Source organism: Aulostomus chinensis, chromosome 19 (genome assembly GCF_037954235.1).
Source record: "Aulostomus chinensis isolate RoL2024-O1b breed Wild chromosome 19, RoL_Achi_v1.0, whole genome shotgun sequence".
Taxonomy (NCBI): Eukaryota; Metazoa; Chordata; class Actinopteri; order Syngnathiformes; family Aulostomidae; genus Aulostomus; species Aulostomus chinensis.
In genome coordinates, this window is record NC_141338.1 from 19,556,105 (window position 1) to 19,581,845 (window position 25,741).

Below are 25,741 nucleotides of genomic sequence, written 5' to 3' on the forward strand. Positions count from 1 at the left end.
CAAATCTCCATCCCTCCTCCAGCTGTGATTCCTTTCAACCTCAAACCGTCTAACAGCCTGTGTGTTGTACAAGTCCTCCCCCTAGCGGTACTATAGCGTAATTACAACCGAAGTCACAAGATGCACAAACTCCATCAGGTCACGTATAATCAATCCCCAAAAAAATAAAATAGAAAATACAATTAACCAAGAAGTTTTGATGTATAAATCCTTAATAATGTAAATTGTTATGCAATCCTGCTAATTTGGAGTTTAAAATTGTGAACAACAGTAGTTATTTGACAGCCAGGAGAGACAAACACGACTTTTGTACACATAAAAAGGAGCGAGTCTGTTCGACTCAAGCACCGACGCATTTCCTCGAGTTCATGGGTCGAAACAGCGGTTTGAAACACGTGCTACTGGTCTTTTTTCCTGACTTACGAGAGGCGCAGACGGACGTTAGCTACCACGGCAGGTGCAACAGGCTTCAACATGGATTCACGGAAACTCCTGGCTAGCAAACCCACTTCTCCCAAAAAAGAATAAACATACCACAATAACACCATTAAGGTTATACTGCCGATAATTAGTTAAGTACTGTATGAATACAGACGAGTTAGTGTACTTACTTTGAAGTACTGAGGAACATATCTGCTCAGGGAGAGCGGCCCCCCTCCGTTCACTGGCATCACGCACTTTGAACTGCCTCAAACTGAAGATTAAAACTAAACTATATTGGGGTTCCGGTCCAGTTTACGCCTTAAATTTGAAAGAAACCAGCTGTTTCAAAGCTGAAGAGACGAGAAGGTCTCGTCTTCCTCACTTTCAATATTGTATTTTACAAAACTATAAACGATAAGTTTTAAACATTCAGTGGAAAAAAAAAATAGCGCCGAGTACCCTCAGCTCGGGTCGGATGATACCAAATGTGAGCAAGGGGGGCGTCTAAAATGGAAAAATTCGTGAAAAATGACAATATCTAACGCATTCGAGGCTGCATGCCTTCAACCTCAATAGTTGTTACAAAAATATAAGTCATTAACAGAAATGACGAAACAGTGATTGCTATATATGGACATACATCGAGGGGCTTGAGCCTGTAGCCCCGCTGTAATGGTTCCGTCCTACGTTTGCATTGATTTTTGAGTTGCCTGCTGCGAGGCTCCCAGACGGTCCACAAAACACACACACAGCCCTAACAACCACGACTTAAACAGGTGTCTGGGCATGACGTTCACATCTATCATTAGCTGAATATGTTTGATAGTGCTATTTTAGGCAAAAATCAAACAAATCGAAACAATTAACACTTCACAAAAATAGATCAAATCATTATTTTATATATATATATATATATATTTATATATATATATTTATATATATATATATATATTTATATATATATATTTATATATATATATATATATATATATATATATATATATATATATATATATATATATATATATATATATATAAAACACTATTTGTTATTCTACAAACATGAACATTATCTCCACTCTTCAGGAGAAACACAAGCTATTTAGAACTGAGGGATTTCCTCCCATTCAGCCACAAGAATGTTTGTTGATAAGATCTGACTTGCGTCATCCAAACATGTGTATATGTGTGTGTGTGTGTGTGTGGGGGGGGGGGGGGGGTGTCAAGGCCAGTCAACTTCTTTCTTTCATGCCAAACTGGGAGAATCATTCTTGTATGGACTTGGATTGTGCATGCGCTGGGTCAACATGCTAAAAGTTGCAAGCACCATGTCCTACATGTAAATGAATGCTATTGCTTTAACTTTTTTGCTTTTTTTTTTTTTTTGCATGAGGCCCAAACTATTAAGAAAAACAAAACCAGCCTGAAACAAAAGCACATGGAGGTATGAGGGGAGGGGGTAGAACTATGTGAACAATGTAAAGCTGTTATACATGAGCAACCAAAGCAAAGGTCCGGACCATGTGTAGCTGTTGAACAATAACCTATTGTTTCTGCTTTGTGTGTGTGTGCATGTGTGTGTGTTTGTGTTTGTGTGTGTGTGCGTGCGCACGTGTAATACAATCCATTCCAGCATGTTCTTGTCTCTTATTTTATCATCACAAGACAAATCAGATAAGAACATCAATGGACCAAAGAATTCTTAACGTTTTACTGAACCATTTCCTTTGAATGCCTGCTATTCACTTTAGTTTACAGCAAGCCATACACGGGCCTTCACATTTTACAAAACCAAACTCTATGAAAATCCTTAAGACAAAACACTACACTTCACATGTGACTGAAGTATGCAAAACAGGATTTAAATTGGGTCATCCTATTATAAAGCAGCAGTTTCCCCAGCCTGAATAATTTGTTGCCCATCATTAAAACAATGAAACTTCAGGGCCACAGCATGTCTCTCTGGCTAATCATCATCCTGGATGCAGGAGGGGCCGCTCAAGTGCGGTTGTATCAGACAAGAGCAGAGAAGTCTGGGAAATACTGACTCACTGAACCTCACATTTTTCAAGTAGAGCGTCAGGAGAGAAAAGACCTTGTTTACAGCTTCCTGGCTATTTCGGGTGGGGGGGGGGGGGGGGGGGAAACCAACCTAAAAACGAATGCGTGCGTTCTCCAGCTTATCTGATGATGGGATTATGAAAGGGTTTCATAAGATCAAGTTCATAAAATTGTAATCACAAGAGAAACATACAATCATCCTCGTCACGTTGAACCCTGAAAAACCTCTGACGCCAGAAGAACCTGTGCGCTTTTGTTTTGTTTTTTTGCCTGAGATCATTGACGTCTAGCTGTGCGAATGCAAATACATCATGAATGTACAACACTCCACCTGACACCACAACACAAATCTCAAATTCTAAATGCACTGAAGATTAGTGAAGCACCAGGGCAGACACATTGCATTTCTAGGTTCTGCGCCCAAACGCATGGTTCGGGTCACCGTTGTACAGCGTGCAGTGTAAACAGCAACATTCAAAATCACAGTAACGACATACCATCATAATAGCAGAGTAGCTACGTGAGGAGAGGCGGCGAAGATACAAGTACTGGGCTTCCCGGGACCAGCAGAACCTGCGGCTGGACTTGAGAAGGGCAGTGCTGGTCTGGTCGGAGCCCGGCTGGTCCCTGGCAACACAGAGAGATTCCCAGGTTCATAAATCTTCATTACTTTGAGTGTTACACATGCTAAAAAAACTACAAGTACTGCGTCATGGCTGTGTGTCTCGGCAGCGTGTGCATGTTAGGTGACCTTGACCTGTGGCGTGAAAAACCTTTTCAGTTCATCCTTAAGAGGAGGAGTGGCAAATTTGAAGAAATTCCTCAAGGTTACCTGAGATCCTTAACCAGCAAAATCGTTTCAGTTCATCCTTGAGCCCAAGTGGGTATTTGTTCCAAATTTGAAATCATTTCCTCAAGGTATTCCTGAGACACGCAACACGCGTGTGGCATCGGGCGTCACATCTACGGCTTCGGGTCTTGGGAGATTTGCCTGTGAATTGATGCTTAAACTCCTGAAAACTCAATCCAAGCTGCTGCATTGCTAGCAGAACTAGCAACAATCGACAACCGGGCTCACTCTCTCTTCAGGTGGGCTGACTAGCATGTATGAATGTAGATAATCAAAACCATATGGAATGGCTGATTAACAAAGGTACTACAAAACAGTGGCTAGAAAGGAGTTCGGTAAGAGAAAAACCAAACGGTCTGTTGATCAACCATTCTTTTAAGGAAATTAGTTTGGTTGTAATGTTCAGTAACTTCTAAAATATTCTGAAAAATCATCCACCGGGATCGATGAAGCGCGTGAGAAGAGTTGCTGCACCAATGTGGTTCCAAAGTGTATCGTGTCCTTTTTATTTTTGTTTACTTTTACAACTGGCAGACTATGAGCTTAAATACCACCCATTTAATTAATCAGACTTCAGAAGACGGCCTACACTCATCTTCCTGGGGGGGTTGGATGCCGTTAGCTACCACACTACCGTCGGTGGAGGAAACCGAATCAGAAAATGTGTCTGACGTAGGACAGTCCGTGCGCAAGATTACACGCTCTGGATCCAATAGTCAGACATGGCTCCAGTCACGGTCTAGCTCTTCCTTCGCTGGTCGGCCTGATGTTGTTGTACAACGTCTTGATTATTTTGTGTTTTGCTGATCAAAATTGTCCAAATTGTATTTTTTCCATTCCCCATAAAAAAGGTAGACACAAAGTCGGCTATCATGTCGACTGATCTGTAGAAGACCATTTTACAGCTCTGATCTCATCGTCTGCAACTCTGTAGTGAGTTCTGTTAAGATGGATGATATCATAGTTTCTATATTGGAGAGAGGGATTTTAAGCTCACACACAAACGTGCGCGTGCTGTTAAATTTAATATTTACACCTTAATTCTGAGGGAAATTATGTTGGATGAACACAACTAATCCACAGACCGGTGTGTGCGTGTTCTCTTACACCCCAGTGCACGGCCGATGGTGATAGGGCACAAATACCATTCCTGCCCCACTTGTAATTTCGCAACACTGCACAAGGTCAGTCAACCGAAGGGCAGGAAATATAAATGCAGGTGCAGGGCGTTAATGGGCAAGGTAAGGTCAAGATAACGAGGATCTGGCTGACACAATGACACACACACACACACACACACACAGATGCAGGAGGATTCAGACGTGCCGTATTAGTGTGCCTTTCTTCACCTGGAGTTATTTATTTCTGGACAACCGTACTGCACTGTTAGCGCTCACCTTATCCTCAGATTTTTAAATGAATATTGTATTTTATGAAATTAACAGAAACTTTCATTTTGGCACCGAGTGGTGTTTTCTCATCTTCCAACCTCAATGCTGAGACAAGTGAGGCTCACCAGTCTTGGAGAAAAATTGTTTTAACCCAACTTTAATACACTAATCAAGCATCTATAGTTATGAGTGATAAGTTTTTCTCTTCACAACTCACCACTGCATTCCTAGCGTAACCATGCTATGCATTTTACCAAGACCACACAGTTTCATTTTTGCTTTCTTACTCTGTCGTGCTGTGATTCAACAAACCACTCAGATCTGATGCCCCTTGAGGCATCACGAAGGGTTTCACTGGAAATGCCCTTGCATCGATCAAACAAAAGCAAAAAAGAAAGTTTAAACGATGGGACCTTTAATAACTGAGTATACCTTTTATTTTGTCCTCCAAATGCTACCATAAAGGTGAAACATAAAAAGTAATTTTAAAAATATCATATACACTAGTCTGGGTGCTGCATTTATAGCTCTCAATTGGTTTCCATCAGTCTGTTCATGAACCCACTCACTGTCACAACCACACCCTGGTGCCAGCACAGAAACAGCACTAGTCAAAGTTACCAATGACCTCCTACTGGCATCAGATGAGGGACTGGTCTCTGTGCTGGTCTGATTAGATCTCAGTGCAGCACAGAGACCATTGACCACCACATCCTTCTACAGAGACTGGAACATGTCATTGGCATTGAAGGAACCATACTAAATGGGTTCAGGTCATATTTACTAGGTCATCTCAGTTGGTACTAGAGATAATTCCTCTGAAACCACTACAGTCAGTTATAGTGCTTGGACCAGTCCTCTTCACCCTAGACCTGTGTCCTCTAGGTCACATTATTAGGAAACACTCCATTAATGTTCACTGCTATGCTGACGACACACAGCTGAACTCATCAATGATCCTCACGAAACAAATCAGCTGACTAAACTGGAGGCCTGTCTGAAGGAGATGAAAACATGGAGGACCAATAATTTCCTTTTATTAAACTCTGATGAAACTGAAGTTCTTGTGCTGGGCCCAGAACACCTTAGAAACACCCTGTCTAATGAGACAGGAACCCTGGATGACATCACCCTGGTCCCAGCACTACCATGAGGAACCTAGGAGTTCTCTTTGATCAGGATCAGTCCTTTAACTCCCACATGAAACAAATCTCCAGTGCTTCTTTCTTCCATCTACGTAGCATCGCTAAGATCAGACACATCCTGTCTCAAGAAGATCCAGAAAAACTAGTCCCTGCTTTTGTCACTTCCAGGCTGGATTACTGCAACTCCCTCCTATCAGGCTGGACTAATAAGTCCCTAAAGACTCTCCAGCTGGTCCAGAACACTGCTGCCGCGTGTTGACTAGAACTGGTAGAAGAGACCAGGTCTCTCCTGGACTGCTTCTCTGCATGGCTCCCTGTCAGATTCAGAACAGAATTCAAAATTCTCCTTCTAACATACAAAGTCCTCAACAGTCAGGCTCCTTCATCCCTGACAGAGCTCATAGTCTCCTATTATCCAGCTAGAACCCTTCACTCCCAGGATGCAGGGTTCCTGGTGGTTCCTAGAGTCTCTAACAGTAGAATGGGAGCCAGAACCTTCAGCTATCAGGCTCCCCTCCTGTGGAACCGTCTCCCAGTTTCAGTCCAGGACTCAGACCCCCTCTCTATGTTTAAGAGCAGACTTAAGACCTTCCTTTTTGATCAGGCTTATAGTCAGGACTGCTTAGGCTGGCCCTTAGATCTGCTGCTATAGGCTGAGACTGCCGGGGGATCTCCCATGATGCACTAGGTTTCTCTCTCCTCCTCCTGTACTCATATGTGTTACTAACTCGTCTTCTTCTCCAGAGTCTTTGTCCTTCCCCTCTTCCCAGATCCCTGACTGATGCTGCTGCTGGAGGAGGCTGCAGACCTGAAGAGGCTCCAGCTGCCACCTGTAGCTCCACCTGCTCATGTCTCAGTCTGTCCTTCAATCTCTCCTCCTTTCTCTCTGTCCCTCTCCTTCCTTCTGTATATCTGTCTTCCTCCATTATCTGTCTTTGTCTCTGTCCTGGTCTCCTGCTCTCTTTCCCCCCAACCGGTCAAAGCAGACCTCCGTCCCCACTGATCCTGGATCTGCTCCACGTTCCTGCCTGTTGACAGGAAGGTTTTGGTGGCTGCTGTTGCAGGATGTGCTTGCTGATGGAGAATTGTTGGATGGAGGTTCATTGAAGGAGTGGTGCTGGACCTGCTCTACTAGTCAAGAGTCAAGAGAGAACTTTGTTGTGATTTGGTGCCTACAAATAAAACTGACTTGACTAGTACATGCATTACTACTTCCTTTTTTTCCCTGTTAGCTTCCATATTACCACCAAAGTCTGAGTCGCCAGTAGTACTTTCTTTGTACTTCATTATAAACCAACAGGCAGCTGTTAAAATCATCAACGTTCAAACTGAGATTTTGTTGAATAAATGATTCTGTGACTGATGAGCCTGACCTGTTGATCCAGACCCAAGACTAACAAAAGCAAATTAATGTCAGATATATGGTAGTTAATCAAATGACAACTGATTATTTCTTTAAATCATTTACTCAGAAAATATAACAGTTTTCAGATTATAGCAATGCAAAAGACAAGAAATAGCAGCTTTTCATCAATTCATTCTTAGTTGAGTATGTCTTTTTTATTTGTGCGATCTATCTATCCATAACCTGTGGTCACCAGTCCATCACAGGACCAACACATAGAGACAGACAACCATTCACACTCACAGTCACACCTACGGTCAATTTAGAGTATCAATCAGCCTCGTCCCCTCTTGATGTCTTTGGACTGTGGAGGAAGCTGGAGTACCAGAGAGAACCCACACAGGAACAGGGAGAACATGGAGACTCACACAGAAAGATCCTGTGATGGAGCCGGGACTGGAACCTGGAACCTTCTTGCTGTGAGGCCACAGTGCTGACCACTGCACCACCGTGCTGCCTCCATAACCGTTTATATTTTCAAAGTCTTCATACATAAAGGCTACATGGGTGTGATAACTTTAACGTACCACACTAAGGACAAATTTAGATCAGTTTATCAAAATTAGATCATGATTACTTCTGCAAATAGATTCCAAGTTACTGTAGAAACTACGATAAATTGATGACTATTCTGCACCCTGGTGGCTTATTGCAGGTGAGGAAAGTGGAGCTGGTGTATTTTCTGACATGTAGTACAAAGCTGTCACTCGTCACAACATGTGCATGCAAAGTGTTGTTGCTTTCTTAAACTGCAAGAAGAACAAGTGATGACTTGAAGGATGCAGGAGGAGCTTGCAGTTCTCATACTGCAGCTGTGGCTATGGCCTTCAATGCAGGTTACATGGGTGTCTTTGTTCACGTTTTTTATGTAAAATATCAGAAGCAACAAGGGATTCCAAAGTTCAAAACTCAAGGTTCAACTCTAAGAGTTTATGGAAATAATGATGCTACTGTGTGAGGCCAGATTCACCCGAGGGCGCCAGGCTCTCACAGAAACAAGTAACTGATACAATATTCTTCAGTCTTACTTCAAGAGCAGCCTCTCTGCCTTGCCTTACATGTCCAAACATGTGCCCTCCTCTGTTGAGCTGATGAAACTTTTTTTTTCTCTCAACTTTATGGCAGCAAGTCAGAATTGAGCTTTCCAAAGCTGTCAGATGGTCGAGGGGATGATGTGCTGTGAGTCAAGAAAGCAGATTTCCTCTGCATGACTAAACCTGCAGACTTTTACACATGAAGCACACACTTGTCAAAGCACGAGGAAGGGCTTGGTGCCACTGCTTCCTCCTGAAGCTATCCCAGAGAAAACTCACTTCCCCAGAGTCAAAATGGAAAGATTTAGATCAGATCATCTTGTTATGAAGCAAGCATGCTGGTATTGTTCGCGAGTGTGCTCTCACTCCGGTTATATGTGCTACGTCTACATGTTGCAACTCAGCAGCCGCTTCAACTCAAGTAGAACCTCCCCGTCTGTCCAACTTGACTCTTCACGATGCAGTGAAGCCTGTCAATTAAACCCTTCTGGTCTCCGGCAGACACGCACCATTTGGGATCTTTTGCCGATATCAGTTATTTTCACAGGTGACACTGCAGATAGCTGTTATTGATCACTTATCAATGCAAAAAAGGTTTAATTTTGTAACTACGGGGGAAAAAAAACACGTTATAATTGGGACTTAAAGGAATATTTTTTTCAACATTTGGAAAAGCACATGAGTAAGAATGTTTATCTGTCCTGAAAATGTAGCAATTAATAAATCGACCTCAAACATTTCACCATAGAGCCATGCAGCACGTAGAATCCCTGGCTGCTCAATTCACAATCCATTAGACAAACACCACATTTATAAATAAAAATCAATGGTACAGTTATTGCCTCTTACAATCGAAAATATTCTGCTTATTTGGATTAAGGTGGACTGCCTCCACAAGAGAGCACAAAAGGTGATTTCATGGTTTCATGGGATCATTACTTCATTTCTCTGTGGATCTTGGAAAGTAAACAGATTAACGTTTCTGGACGGACACGGCTTCGTTGATGTCATCATTCCAATGCTTGTAAGGACCGCTAAAAAAAAAAAAATTCATCTCCATCATATTGGGGGAAAGTCTGAAGTCACAAAATCTCTTATTCCTGTCAAGGGTCGTAGGGGGGTGGAGCCTATTCCAGCGTCTACGGGAGAGAGGCGGGGTTCACCCTGGACAGGTCACCAGTCCATCACTGGACCAACACATAGAGACAGACAACCATTCACACTTACAGTCACACCTACAGTCAATTTAAAGTATCAATCAGCCTCGTCCCCTCTTGATGTCTTTGGACTGTGGAGGAAGCTGGAGTACCAGAGTGACCTTCTTGCTGTGAGGCGACAGTGCTAAGCATTGCACCACCGTGCAGCCTTTCGTCATGAATACTCCATGGTAAACTTGTTATGCAGAGAAGGGATTCAGCAGTCCAACAAATACACGCAATTAAAAACCAAAACTGCCTGCATGACGAGAAACATCGGGACGGTTCTTTTGTATTTCTTATCTGCATGAACAAAGCCTCTAACAAGGGTTTAAACAAGCATATACTGCAAAATCTGTTGCTTGCCCGAACAAGAAAATAAGACAAGCTGATTTCTGAGGCATCCTGGCCTCGACAGCTTCTGTGTGTCTAAAATGTAAAATTCCTGGGTGGATAAAGAACTTCAGAGGAACACTAAAAATGTACATGAAACATATCTTTACATTCTATCAAAGGGTGGGAGCATCTCTTTCCAATTAAAACTAATGCATAACAGCAGGTTATGTTTTTTTATTTATTTATGAGAAACAGAGTGAATAATTATTGAATAAATTGCCTTTGTTCATAGTGAAGAAAACTACAGTTTGGAGCCTCACATACAGGCCGTTAAGTTTATTTGTAGAGACATAACTGAACCATGAAAATAAGGCCGAGGGAAAATAATGCAGTTTTGTTTGTTGATTTGTTTAATTTAATGGATTCTTCCTTGCCCCCCCCCCCCCCCCCCCCAACTGCACACCAGTTAGCTGGCTATTGTCCTGGTAGGTTCAGCATGAATCCTGCTGACAGAGAAGTGAACTGAGCCAATCACGTAACCACCTTGGCAACGTTCAAGTTCTTGAAGATCACAAAGTGCGCGTTCAAGGCAGAGAGGACAGATGGTCTGAAAGAGGGGTGAAAGAACCCATCCATGTCAAACTAGAACATCCATCTTTAAACAGAGGAGGGGGCCTCTGACGCCACCTATCACCCGCCTACAATGCCGTCCTGAGTTCCCTCCCCAGGAGGTGCAGCCAACGTTCACGCCTTCACTCCGGTGCAGTGTTAATTTTGTCAAACGAAACAAAAACGAAAATTTTTCGTTGACTACTCTTCATTCTGTGACTAATTTGTGACGAGAACGTAAATACCCGTAAGTACTGACAACGAAAATTAGAACGAAATCACTGGTCACTATGAGCTCACGAGTAAAAACGCGACGAAAAGGATGACGGCGGCCGGCCGGCCTATCGGGGTTACAACCATCCTTAATGCCTTGATTTCTTTTCTTTTTAACCAATTAATCATCTCAAAACAAATTTGACCTCTCGGTCCGACTTTTTGATTGGCGGGTCCCGACCCCACACCCGCCCCCCGCCCTCCGCGGTGTTGCAGTGCACGTAGCGTGTCGCAGAGACGCTGTGAAGATGAGCAGCAGACCTTCACCTGTGGCGGCAGCGTGGAAAGTTGGGTGAAAAAGACGAGCGGATTCACGGGCGCATTTCTGTTTTCATCCTGCAGAACAAAAGACGGAGTGTGTTGCTCCCGACAAGGATGGGGAGCGTTGTGGATTTAAGATTAGCGGAAAAAACACCACCAATTTAAAAAAAAAAAGACACCTGAATGTCCACCAACCCCCAGCTGGAGCTTTACTCTTGCAGCTTGTAAGTCAATACAGAAAACAAACAAGAACTTTTTCTAACAGTCTTCTGATGTTTTTATTATTATTATCATCATTACCCTTATTAACAAGAGCAATGTGGTTCAATATTAGTTTAAATGGCTTAAAAATACTTTAATGTATGCTTTGTATGGAGTTTTTATCTAACATCACATATCCCTATGCAAAATCTCAGTATATAATCTCAGTATCATAAAACGTATTGCTTCAGACTAAAATGAGACTAAAACTAAAAGACCAAAGATTAATTTTAACTAAAACTATTCTAAACTAAAAGACTAAGATGGGACTTTCACTAAATCCAGTCTTTGACGACTGACTATAACTAAAACAAAATGTAAAAATTCTTGTCAAAATTAACACAGCTCCGGTGACCCGAACGACCCCCCCCAAGAGGACCAATTGTTTTTTGCCACCACCCACTTGGGTGGATGTATACCTGACACTTCCCACCAGAAATTTACAACTGAAGAAGCTTCTCAGATGAGAGGCGAAACGTCTTCACTTACAAGAGGTGAGTCCAGCTGCCTAAACAGATCATTTTTGAGAATTACGAGGACCTGGAGGACTGGGAATAAACACAAATACAACGTGGCCAATAGCAACATCCCAATCAAAGGAAGTGCAGTGTTTGATGAGGAAAAAAAACCTGTGGGATCACCTATGATGAAGCACTACGGAGATGGCCGCTCCTACTGCATATTTTCCAGATGTAAGGGAACATTTATATTTGGCAACCACCCAAGGAAAATTCACATCATCCTTTTATGGTTTGATTTTTCACTCAAAATGAAATACAAGACTTCTATTTTTCCTTTGGTTCAACCTTACATACAACATATAAACCTTCTCCTGCTTCAGCAGTATTAACAAAGAGGCTCACTAAATGAGGGTACCTCTGCTGCAATTTGTGCTGGCAGGTGATGCTGCCTGTAGGGATCCACTGATACGATGTAGATGTTTGATATCGTCTGATGCAAACCGTCAACCATTGACGAAATCGCATTCATTCCTGGTGTGTTTCTGGGTTTGCGATCTCTTCTACGCTGCCCGTCACAGCCCACATGACCCCTACACTGCCATCTTCTGGCAGATATACAGTGGGCATAATTTACCCTGGTTGACGGGAACAGCTGTAACTCACATTTCCTCGGTTGTTGCGTTTTTGATATTTGCTTAAAAGTCACCACATTGGCTACGGGTTCAAATAGCTTGTTCGGATATCGGTGAAAATGGTGTCAATCCTTAAATTTACCTTGATGGTACAGGACAACACACAGATGCGGACTACCTAATGCACCAGCAGTGTATAGGCAGACCCAAAGGTTACACTTTGCTTGAAGAAGAGCTAACAGCATGGAGGAGCGAAAAGAAACGCCGCGGCAGCAGTTTTGATGTGTTTCTTATTTGCTGCTTGCTCTTAATTATTTACTATTTTGTTCAGAAAGCAATAAATAAGTCAAGCTTGGTGGTGCCTTACTCATAAAAAGAAAGATTACGGTCTCTTTGGGGATGCAGCCTGTTGATTAAACACTGGTTTGGGATCAGTACGCAGAATTGGCTGATACCCTGAGCCCGGGTATCTGTGTGGGAATGAAAAAGTTACAACTCTTCATCTTTAATCGCCCGCTGTGAGCTCAGCCAGCGATCCACATCTGGATCATGGATCGCGTGATTTTTTTTGGAGGGGAAAACATTGGTTCAGCACATCCACCACTATGACCATTTTTGTTCTTGGCTTATCAAGCTTTTTGTCCGATTAACAACACATAAAAAAAACAGCAGCCACTTGAATCCAATTTTGTCATACACTCATCACACACATGCTACTAAATATATGTGGGAATTCTATTTTTAGTCACAGATTGAGTGTGGGGCTTGTGCTGTACATGACAAGGAAAGAGACCGGTTAAAAACGGCAATGGCTGTTAGAAGATGCAGCTGTGTGTGCGTGTTTAAAATAACAAAAAGACTCACCCCGGGGGTCTCCACAGTTTCCTGCCTGGTGGGAGAAGCTCTCGTTTGTTCAGGGGTACAATCCCCATGGCTGCCTGCATGATTGTGATGAACTTCTTGAACTTCATGTTCTAATTTTCCTCTGGCACAGAGAAAACCACACTCACCGACCCTGCTGCCCTGACTGGCGCTACACTCCAATCACTCGTGTCCCATTTTCTAACCAAGACCAGAAGCAGATTCAACATCTCCGCGCGCTTACTCATCTCCTTCTGCATCATCAAGACTACAAACTCTCGCTATCTCCATGGCAACCAGCAACAAGCCGCAGCTTCAGCACCCGAAGCAGCAAGGTCCCCGTTGTGTGGCTACTACAAGTCCTGTCCCCGACCACAGACTCTGACAGATGTCCTTTTGGCTTTTCCAGTGAGGGAGGATAAAAGGAAAACAAACGGCCACGTTCCTGCCAGGCAGTGGGCCGGCTGAGAGGGGATGACAGCACGTCACTCTTACATAATTCTGTGGCTTCTTTGAACATTACACTAATGAAAATGCAGCTTCTGCCACCACCACCGCCGCCGCCGCCACCGCTGCTGCTGCTGCTGCAGCCGCTGGGATAATTGTGGTACTAAGCCCTGACAGATCATGCATGCTCCCCGCCCCCTTCTTCTATAATCCCACAACCAGGCTAAGTCTTCCCTCCATTTACGCACGAGCAGACCCATCTACTTCACCCTCACATCCACACACACTCCTACATTTAGTCCAACCCTGTACGGAGGTTTATATATCACAGTGCTACCATGTTAACACACCATATGAGTGAGCACAGAGATTGGCTTTGAAATGCAGCGCAATATATCTTGAGAGCAGTGTCCTCATTTTGAGCGTTCGGCTGCTTGCAAATCTGCTCACACTAAATTCTCTAGCTGCACTGGCACATTCTGAGGAATTCAATTTTAGGGGAATAAGCACCAACTATATGCGGGACTATTTCCAGGTTCTCATTAAGCTGCTGATTTTGCAATGAGACTCAAAATAACCTACATACACAGGTCACCGAGGGAATACCTGTGTATGGTGTCGGGTTGTAAACATTTGTACTAAGGCAAAGGGAAATTAGCAACAAGGCTACACCGTGTTCCAAGTGGTTGCCTCTGCTGTCGTTATTTGTTACAATGGCAGCGCCACCACTAAAGTCAGTACAAGAGCTGATTGAGATTTCTGAACAACGCCCCTCTGCACTAAGGGTGGGCACTGATATTTTATTGATGACCATGCCGTTATCAACTTCACTTACCAGCCTGATTGGTGGTGCGCGAAAGCTCCACGAGCGGCAGCTTGCAGCAGGTGATTCTACTCAGGGATGTCTGCTTCATAACATCTCAACAGAAACAAACCAGATGACAATGCTCCGTCTGGCCTGTGAGCAACTGTTCCAACAGTCTGACTGGTTCTGTGCTGTGCTGTGACCGCTGCGTAGACGATAAGAGACATGTGATTCTGATGGCTCGGACAATTTGGAAACAGTTCTGGGTTCCCCTTTCTTCTCACCACTGACGTAGAACAGATCAATGAACATTCAAAGCACTGACCATCAACAGCGGCTCTGTTTACGTTCAGACCAAGATTCCGCTGATATTCTGAAATCGACAGTGTTTCAGAGGTGATAAACAGCATATTCAGATGATTTGGGAATTTTGATTTTTTTCCTAAAATTTATCATTTTCTGATTAAGACGAATTAGATATGCATTTTCAGAGAGTTCTGCAGTGCACTCCGGGTTATACACTATATTGGGAATGTGCATTTCAAGTCTGGGTTTTACAGCAGTTGTGATGTTGTGGCACACAGCTTCTCGCCGGTTTACAGCCAGATGTGATAAAATTTGTCAGCGTAACGCTATGATGTAGTGCGCTAACAAGCAACACAACTCCTGAAATACATTCAAAGTCTTACGAATCCTTTCACATCATAACAAAGTCAGGAAACAGCTGAAAAACACTTGTTTTCTTTTCCTTCAAGAGCGCACTGGAAAGTCTCGAGGCGCCAACAAAAACAAACTCTAGTTCTCCTTTACCATTCAGAAATTGTACAGCTGAAAATAAACAGGCTTATTAGTGTGAAATTAATTTTCCTTTAGCAGTTAAAAAAAAACAACAACAACAACAAACAACTAAATCAGGATTTTGTCATTTTCACGAGGACAGAAACCAGAATATTGAGGGCATGAACCGTTGCCATTGTCAGGTGGCAGCCATGCAGATGACCATTAGGTGTCTGGAACCAACTTAAGTTGGGGGAAATCAGTTTTCGATTCAACACCTAACAACTGAATTCTTCCAAAGGGCTGCATTTTTTTTGCTTGACCTCTTTACGATTCAACACAGAGAAAATGATAAGCATATGCCAATATAACCCTGAATTGCATTTTGCAGTGCTGACTACATTTTGAGTACCAGGACACAGGACTGTTGTCAAGGTACAGACATTAAAAAGCACATGGAGTGCACTGGCATACAAACTGCTTAAAAGGAGTTCTTGGAAAAAGGCAATAAGAAGGAGAGACGACTGTTGACTCTCTTGACCTGCTGGCGCGCGCCTGCACATCAGGACTCAGCGCTCCTCTACCCAAACACTCACGCAGAGCCCAGCCAGCACATAGAAAATGTCTGTATCTTGTCACTGAGTCACCAGCTGACAGCAGGCCGCTATGTCCTGAGAGGTTCGAAATAAATAAATAATCCCTGTGGCCTCTTGATAAACTGCCAGCCAATGCAAACTGAGCAGGATTTATATTCTAGTAGTTTGGATGTCTGGATTACAGCTCTGGATGGTTGTGTCATGAGTGCTGCTGCAGATTTCACTGAGCAGCAGAAGTCCCAGGGAGCACAGCGGGGGGGGGGGGGGGGGGGGCTGTACAGAAATAACAAGTATCTATTTTTAAAAAACACTGGGTAACAACAGCAGAGGACAAAAGTAAAGGAAGCTCTTCTTTATTTTTAAGCTCTCATCGTCTGGGCTCAGGTGGGTGAGGAGCTCGGTCTGTGCTGGACAACAAACCGCTTCATGTTGATAATTCACAGTCAGGTTTAACTTCCTTTTTAGTAATCTTATCCAGCACAGACTGCAACCTGACAGGGGAGATGGGGGGAGACAAACGCTACACCAATGAACGTGTGCACAACCGCATCCATGCACACCTGACGTCAGCCAGCCGTAAACCTGCTAGACCTGTTATCTCCCTCTCTTGTTTTCTCCAACCCCAATAGCTCCACGTATATGAAGGGAGTCAATGTTTTCCTGTTGTCAAAATAATTAGATTAATGAAGGATTACATCAAATCACACGAGCATACAAATCTGATTTTGTGACGATTTGCCTGAACAGGGCTCAGTGGGCATCAATCATGACATTTTTCTTCGGCACAAATCTATTTCACACCTCGATTTGATCTGACAGACAGGAAGCAAATGCTGATGGTTATTTGCAACTCCTTCCTCCTGACATCTATTCTGTGCCTTTTGTAACGTGGAAGTTTATTCAGGAGCAAGCTGGGACCACGAGCCAGAAGGCACCCTATCTAATGAGACAGGAACCCTGGATGACATCACCCTGGTCCCAGCACTACCATGAGGAACCTAGGAGTTCTCTTTGATCAGGATCAGTCCTTTAACTCCCACATTAAACAAATCTCCAGTGCTTCTTTCTTCCATCTACGTAGCATCGCTAAGATCAGACACATCCTGTCTCAAGAAGATGCAGCAAAACTAGTCCCTGCTTTTGTCACTTCCAGGCTGGATTACTGCAACTCCCTCCTATCAGGCTGGACTAATGAGTCCCTAAAGACTCTCCAGCTGGTCCAGAACGCTGCTGCCGCGTGTTGACTAGAACTGGTAGAAGAGACCAGGTCTCTCCTGGACTGCTTCTCTGCATGGCTCCCTGTCAGATTCAGAATAGAATTTAAAATTCTCCTTCTAACTTACAAAGTCCTCAACAGTCAGGCTCCTTCATACCTGACAGAGCTCATAGTCTCCTATTACCCAGCTAGAACCCTTCACTCCCAGGATGCAGGGTTCCTGATGGTTCCTAGAGTCTCTAAAAGTAGAATGGAGTCAGAACCTTCAGCTATCAGGCTCCCCTCCTGTGGAACCGTCTCCCAGTTTCAGTCCAGGACTCAGACCCCCTCTCTATGTTTAAGAGCAGACTTAAGACCTCCTTGTTGATCAGGCTTATAGTTAGGACTGCTTAGGCTGGCCCTTAGATCTGCTGCTATAGGCTCAGACTGCTGGGATCTCCCATGATGCACTGGGCTTCTCTCTCCTCTTCTCTTCCCTCTCTGTCCTCCTATATGTGTCATACATAAATCATACTCATACGTATTACTAACTCGTCTTCTTCTCCGGAGCCTTCAGTCTCCCCTCATCCCAGATCCCAGGTGCTGCTGGAGGAGGCTGCAGACCTGAAGAGGCTCCAGCTGCTACCCGTAGCTCCACCTGCTCACGTCCCCGTCTGTCCATCAGTCTCTTCCCTTCTCTCTCTCTTTATCTCTGTCCCTCTCTTTCCTTCTTTAAATCTGTCTTCCTCCATTATCTGTCTTTGTCTTTGTCTCTGTCCTGCTCCTGCCCCAACCGGTCAAAACAGACCTCCGTCCCCACTGATCCTGGATCTGCTCCACGTTCCTGCCTGTTAACAGGAAGGTTTTGGTGGCTGCTGTTGCAGGATGTGCTTGCTGATGGAGAATTGTTGGGTGGAGGTTCATTGAAGGAGTGGTGCTGGACCTGCTCTACTAGTCAAGAGTCAAAGAGAGAACTTTGTTGTGATTTGGTGCCTACAAATAAAACTGACTTCACTTGACTTGTTTTCACTGGATACGCTGTGGGAAAATGATTAAGTTCATGCTGGCCTGTCTTAGTTACTAATAGTACTATTAGTCCTTAATCTGGAACCATAAGTAGGGATGTCCCAGTCCGTTCACTATCATATGTGCACCATGAATGGCATCAGTGGCATAAACCTTACATAGTTTACAGCAAGTAGTAGTAGCTGGGAAGGCAGGGTAACAGGACGCTGACGCCTCGGGGCAGCAAAACATCTCCAGTTTGGAAATATTTTAGATTGGTAGATGTGTCATGTCAGCAAATAAGCAGAAGGACAGAGCTACTTTCAATACGACGGATTTGATTTGCCATCTGAAAAACAACGCAACACACAGCACAACACTCTGGACAACAACAACAAAAAAACAGACCCAGCCGACATGTAAACTTTGAAGAATAAAAAGACGACAGTGTTGGATGATCGACCGTTGTCGACAGTCATAAATGTGGGATTTCTCCATCCTCTTTGGCTCTGGGCCACCACCTTCCCGACACAGCTGTGCTGGCCCTTTTTAAACAGGCTTCATAGTAAGTTCATTTATCAGACAGAGTTCTTCTGTTTGCCCGAAGTCATTGCTTAGCCGCACTGCAGGTCACTCCAGTTATGATTCACGCCTTGTCACCTCGCATCTGACAAAGGCAGTCGATGGAACTGAAAATCTTCAGGGGCATCGTGGATACAAGTTACTTTCCCTTCTAAATGCATTGCAGAAGTGTCAGATCAGGACTCTGTATCGGCAAATACTCAAAAAATAAAACACGATTGGGACATTCATGAAAACCACAAGTATTTTTTGACATCGTCAATATGAACAGTCCCATGGAAATTCCCAGAGATATCATTTCTGGGCCATATTGCTCACCCCCGTTTGTCACAAAGATCATTTTAGCTCAGCTATCTTGTGTTCCTCATTGTTAAAAGCATAATGCCCAGGCGTCGCTGTGGCCAACATGAATTTAAGACCACACATGAACCTGCAGGCCACCACTGGAAAGGGCTTGTTAAGGCAAGGGGACGCCATCCGCAATGTCCCCACTAGATGTCACTTAAGTGGTCATTTCAGTGTATTTTCTTCCAAATTGGTGTTGAAAGTAACTTCTCACTAAATCCCTCACGACACCCTGGACGGGTCACCAGTCCATCTCAGGGCCATCAGGAGCAATTAGGGGCTCAGTATCTTGCTCAAAGTCACTTGGACATGGTCACCGGGGGAAGTGAGGATCGAACCAGCGACCCTTTGGTTGCTAGACGGCCGCCCTACCTCTGAGCCACGCCACCTTTTTTTATTTACATTATCCATCTACCTCCTATCTATCTAGATAGATATACATCTACTCTTTTTTTTTTTTCAAACCCAGCTGAATAAACCTAAGTGCCACACCACAGCTGGCATGTTAACAGCATCTAACCTGAAGGATTTCCTTCTTAAAAAAAAAAAAAGGCACAGATGTCAATAATGCATGATGACAAGCTAATCTCACAGCAAGTGTTGACTATTTAATGAACCCTAGAGTTTTTCTTCCTTCTCCACAGGGTAAGTAAATGCAACTGGAGCCGTTTGGTTGTCTTAATGCTTTTACATAAGCAGTTGGTTTCTCTGCCCATGTCACATCCCCACGTGTTGGAGTAGTGCTTCATTATTAAGGCCCGAGGCCATTATGCAATGTCCATATGCAATGCATGTGCACGCCAGATGGAGGGACACATGCAACTCACAAATCTGTGATATGAGAGAGGGAGGGAGAGGGAGAGGGAGAGGGAGAGGGAGAAAAAGTGCGCAAAAGATAGATAGAGATGTGAAGGAGAATCAGTCTGGACATGCCCTTCACAGGTACAAGCTACAAATGAACTGTAGAGGTAAACTAAGACAGAAGCAATCTGACACTGTCTAATAACACAAATCACAGTCAGTTGCTGCTTTGGCTCTTCATTTGGGAAATGTTAAAGAGCGAGGGAACAGCCGGGCCTCGGTAGTGAAGAGCAGCAGGTGTGTCTTCCCTGTTGCATCCTGGCCCGGCTGGGATCAGACAGCAGGAGAGAGCGCTGCCTCTTGCTCCCCCGACAACACGCGTGCTAATGGAAGCGGAGATGGCCCAGCGTTACGTTGCTGAAGGTCACACGGACAGGAAGATCTTCCCCTTCAACGCCTGCAATTGGGGGATGGCCTGCTCCACATTTCTGATAAGTCACACGAGCGAGACATGGATCAAGTGCAGCAGAGTCTGTCCCAGGGTCGTCCTTACTGTGACGCAGCTGCTTCTCCTACTCATGTCTTTGACATGGAACTTGGACCATCGCATTTACTTAGTTGCCAATGGTGTAAGGCAGGAACAGAGCGCTTCACTGATGGGACCCCATGCATATAAAGCCCCTTTCACACTGCACCAAAAACGCGGATGAACACGGGTGTTTGGGCACTGTGAAAGGGTCGACTTGGCATTTCGACCCGCGTCCACCGACCCTCGAAGCGACCCGGGTGTTTAGCTGCTCTGCTCGGCTCCTCTGCAGCGTAAAAAAGGCAACCCGCCTTGTCACAGGTTTCCCGCGACCTTCCTGTCACGTCCTGATTCTGTCTCACTCATCTCTCAATAAAGTCTTCCTGTTGATGTTCCTGAGACTCTGCTTGTCTCCTTTTGTTCTAACAACTTACATATGTATGATCTTAGGTGAATTAATCTCTCACAAATCAGGGAACGCTAATGTGAACTGCGCAGGCGCAATCGTGTTTGTAAACTTGTCTCGCGATCTTCACATCTTTTTCATCGATCATGGCAGCGCACTGGCAAGATCGTGAAGTCATGAGCTGCTCGCCATCCGCGTTGAAGAGGAGATCCGGCGGCAGATTTCTGGAACCGTAAGGGACACGGTGATTTATGGGAACATCACCTGCATTTTGAGACACGGCGCACTTTAACGTGTAATGATGACGTTGTCAGCGCGATGACGTAGGAGAGAGGAAAACACAGGCACGCAGGCCTCGCAGCCGGAGCTCAGACCCGCGTCTGCTGGGAGCTTGAATGCGCCCTGATGCCGAGCAAACACGGGTGACACACGTGTTTCAGTGTGAAAGGGGTATAAGTTACTCGTTATTAAACACAAACACACACACACACACTATATCACAGGGGTATACATTTCTCTCAATGTACTGATTTACAGTTGAATGAGTTACTTGCATTGAGGGAATAGAAAGGTTCAAGAGAAAGTTACAAGCTTGACTCTCAGTACAATCACACAACGGTACAAAATGACTGTTACCAATGTAACAGGGCTGGTGTGTTTGGTGGCTGGACGGCTCTTCATGAGGACAACAGCCAGATGCAGAAGCAGTTTACTGTCCAACACGCCTCGACATCCTCACAACAACACCACTCCGCTGTAACACTTCCTTGCTGGAGATTAGAAGAGTCCTAATAAACCAATCAGAGACCAGAAGTTCTTGGATTTAAGTAGAGTAGCGTGAGAATCGAAGGAGCAGATTCAGCACGCCATCTTGACCTCAACCCTGCTGCTCTAAATATTCAAACATGTAAATAATAATTCTAAACAAAGATAGTAAAGTAAATAGTAAACCGCATAAACATTGAAGGTGTCTTTTTTTTTAACAAATTATCAAAAAATATGAATTGACATCATTTGTTAACCTTGTATCCACATGCCTTATCAATGTGGTGGGAAATACGGTTGCTAAGTGATGCGTAGGTTTCCTTCCCTGTCCATGTACACTGGGACAATAGCAGTCGTCCAATTAAATAACAGAACCAAACTGAAACTATAGTTTGACTGCAACGCTGCATGTAATGCCAGTGACTGCAAGACACTGGTAATACTACCTACTATCCCTCCATTTTCTACTGCTTATGCATCAAGGGTTGCAGGGGGGTGGAGCCTATCCCAGCTGACATTGGGTGAGAGGCGGGGTTCACCCTGGACAGGTTTCCAGTCCATCACAGGGCCACCAGCTTCTGTATCTTGCTCAAGGACACAGTCACCAGGGGATGTGGGGATCGAAACCAGCAGCCCTTTGGTTGCTAGACGGCCTGCAGGCCACCAATGGAAAGGGCTTGTTAAGTTGATGCCCCCCCCCCCTCCCCTTAATGGATAAGTGGTTTTGAAAAATGGATAGATTACAATAAACTCAATTCAGGGAGCACCTTTATGTATATATATACACACACACACACACACACACACACACACACACACACACACACACACACACCTCTCAAGCACAGGGTGGCTATTTTGAAGAATCTAAAATACAAAATATGTTTTGAGTTATTTCACATTTCTTTGTTTCCTACATTCTTCCATTTGTGTTGAATCATAGTTTTGATGCTTCAGTGAGAATCGACAGAGTAAAAAGTCATGAAAACAAAGAAAAAACATTAAATGAGGTGTGTCCAAACTTTTGGCTCAGAGGTGGGGACACACACACACACACACACACACACACACACACACACACACACACACACACTAGGCTGTGCACAATAGCCACAAGGCCAGCAGACAGAGGCCTGAACGAAGCACACAACAGAGACACTTCTAACGTTTGGATATCGGAAAACTATTCAGAAAAACGAAACAATGACAGTCCAAGGTCGTGGCTGGGGGGAGGGAGGGAGTGACGTTAACGTCCTCAACCTTCTCGCCGGTGTGGACCAGCAGCGTACCGTCCTAACATGGCTGTCGGAAGCCACTGCAAACATGTCGGCGGTCAGAGGGAGCAGCTGGAGCGACACTCACCAGGTGGATACTTGTCGGTGTCTTGAGTGAAGGCCACCACAGGAACTTAACAGCAAAAAAAAGTGGATGCGGTCAAGGCAGAGCAGAACGTGGAGCCCAACGGGCCGAAGTAGTGGTTATGACGCTGCTTGTGCTTATCGACAAGTCCAAAAAAAGCGACTTCCTGATTGTCGCAGGTATGTGGGCGTGGCTTCGGAGCTGCAAGTGTTTGGGTGTGTGTGTGTGTGTGTTGGGGGGGGGGGGGGGGGCTGTTGTAGTTTCAGTTGTGTGAGGAAGGTGGTATCAGTCCTGACTCACATCCTGTCAGCTCGGCGTTTCATGATGACGAATAGAAAAGACAGATCGGCTGGTTTAGTCATGGGCTGGTTAGCTGGAGGTGTCTGTTACTAACATCTAGGATTAAATCTTGACTATAAATTACCTCCAATTCCACCATGTCTCTGCTTCATACTAGTAACTTACCTATGTCTGTATACAAAAGTATCACTAACATGCCAACCAATTCAAACAGTCAGTACTTGTATATGCTTTATTTTATTTTTATTTTTATTTAACCAGGTAAGAAACCCATTTCACAAGGGTGACCTGGCCAAAGCGGCACATGTCACAAGACCAGTTTTAGGAAGTGACAGTATAAATGAACAATATAGCATTTTCAGTAAAAAAAAAAAAAAAAAAAAAGTGTGGGAGCTTTAGCACAACAATAAAACAACAGATGAAGGTTTTAAAAACACAGGCACCGTTTGCCCCTCAGGACAGAACGGAGGGCTCCAAGTGGAATAACTTCAGGGAGTCTAAGCTCAGGCTGCAGCGTATTCCATGCCAAGGGGCAGCAAAGATGAAAGTTCTTTTTCCTAATTTGGTTCTTCCCCGCGGAACAGTAAGAACAAGTGTGGTACGAGAACGCAAGGCAAAGCTGCGTGCCCTGAAAGAGGACAAGTTCGATCTCACGTACAGCTGACGGTGGGTGAGACGACGACAGCCAGTGACAAATCTCAGCGCCAAATGAAAAACAGCGTCCAAGGACTTGGGACATTTGGATGACGCACTCAAGTAAAGCACGTCTCCATCGTCAAGAATGTGCAAGAAGGTCACTGCCACTAATTTCATTCTGACCCTGAGAGAGAGGCAGGTTCTATTCCTGAAATAGAACCCAAGCTTCATTCGAAGTTTAGTGACCAGAATATTAATATGGGCTTCCAATGAAAGCTCCTGATCGAGGAAAAACCCAAGTATTTGTGATTTAAACCCTGCTCGATAGGTGTTCCTTTAGATGTTCCAATAACTGTAATGTTTTGTGGTAGCACCTTTGTATGAGGGAGAACCATGAGCTTGGTTTTGTCTGTGTTTAAAACCAATTTAAGATTGAATAAATGAGACCAGATCCCATTAAAAGCAGCCTGTCAAACCTCAAAAGCCTGAATGAGTGAGTTTGAGCAGCAATAAATAGTGATGTCATCTGCTTAAAAATGAGACAATGCATTTGACAAGTTATTACAGAGATTGTTGATATAGACTGAAAATAAAATGGGTCCCAGCTCTGAACCTTGGGGGACCCCTTTGGTAATGTCAAGAGAAGAAGAGGTTGTTCCAGCTCCCTGAATACATTGTGTTCTGTTGGGTGGATGGCTGGCGAACCAGGCAGCTGCAGGGTTGGGGAAGCCAATGTGGTGTAAGGCTTGTAGCAGCAGGCTGTGGCCCACAGAGTCAAATACCTTTGACGGATCAATGAAAAGAACAACGGTATTTTTTTTTTTTGGCTGTCCAGAGCCTCGGTTGAATCATTTAGACCTGCAGTGCAGCCGTAACAGTGCTGGGCTGTTGTCTGGAGCCAGATTGGAGCGGAGATAACATGTGATTGTAAAAGTTCCTCCAGTTCCCTAAGTTCACTGGAAAAAAAAAAAAAAAAATATATATATAGATAGCTTTCCAGGTTTCTGATAAAATAAGGATTAAGCTGAGGTCGACAATGCTAAAAACTGCTGAAGATGTCAGGAGATGGAGTTCAAGGTTGTCTGTTTTATCTGGACTTTTTTGTGGTTTTGACGTAGTTTAAAACTGCGGTTACAAGATGGTTCTGCATGTGAACTGTTGTGCCTGTTTTGTTTTGTTTTGTTTTGGGTTTTTTTTGTTTTTTGTTTCTAATCACGTTTCAAATGTGTTGCAAACGGCGCATGTTCTTCCAGGTAAATTCTCAGCTGTAACGCGTATTACATGTAGTTTGATTACGTGGAAGGTTTCCATGTTTGATTCATCTTCATGTGATTTACACATCAAATCGTACGCATCCGTGCGGGACGACTGCGTTTTTTTTTTTTTTAAAAAAGGGAACAAGTTCAAGTTTTAAAATCAAAGTTCTCTTAAGAAGTTGTAGTTGCTTTGACAAGACAAGACATTTGAGTTTAAAAAAAAAAGAAAATTCTTCACCTGTGATTAAAACGACAAAAAGGCACGGGAGAATGACGCTGTAATGAACGTCAGGGTTACTGGTTAACCTCAAATCTCACACTGCATGTCCCGTCAGGTGAGTAACATTTTATTGACTGCAAATTTTCCTTTCTTTCTTTCTTTCTTTCTTTCTTTCTTTCTTTCTTTCTTTCTTCCCTCTGAATAACAATCCCCTCTTCTTTCTTGGGAGGATGTGTCCTGTGCGTGGTAGAAGTCAGAGGCTGGTCTTGATCTTAAATGCCTGACTGACTGTTTCCTCTGGTATTCTGGTATTTTTCATAAAAGCCCATTTGAAACACTTGCAGCGCTGGAGGTCGTCATCAACTCAGCTCGGAGGTCACCGATTTGAACTTTCCACATTTCCTCTTGAATGAATGTGTTTGTAATTTGAGACGAAATATTTATGAAGCGGAAATTGTCAGCATTGTGGGCAAAAATACATTTTAAGCATTTGGTCGCCGATGCTGACTCTCTCAAAATGC

The 25,741-nt window shown here is 44.0% G+C and overlaps 1 protein-coding gene across 6 annotated transcripts in view; it reads right to left on the bottom strand.

Annotated features, from left to right (window-relative positions):
- The window catches only part of tjp2a (tight junction protein 2a (zona occludens 2)), a 46,525-nt gene extending 23,545 nt beyond the window's left edge, over positions 1–22,980 (bottom strand). For 2 of the 6 annotated variants that reach the window (XM_086187443.1, XM_086187441.1), the window contains exons 1-2: positions 13,203–13,712; positions 2,982–3,111 (exon numbers count right to left, since the gene is read on the bottom strand). In XM_086187443.1, coding sequence (XP_086043569.1) covers positions 2,982–3,111; positions 13,203–13,309 — 237 coding nt within the window. In that variant the 5' untranslated portion in view covers positions 13,310–13,712. Of the gene's footprint in view, positions 1–611; positions 862–2,981; positions 3,112–13,202; positions 13,713–22,811 lie in introns of those variants that run through there. The other 4 variants (XM_086187447.1, XM_086187445.1, XM_086187446.1 and 1 more) reach the window with 3 other exon arrangements.
- Between the last annotated feature and the right edge of the window lie 2,761 nt (positions 22,981–25,741).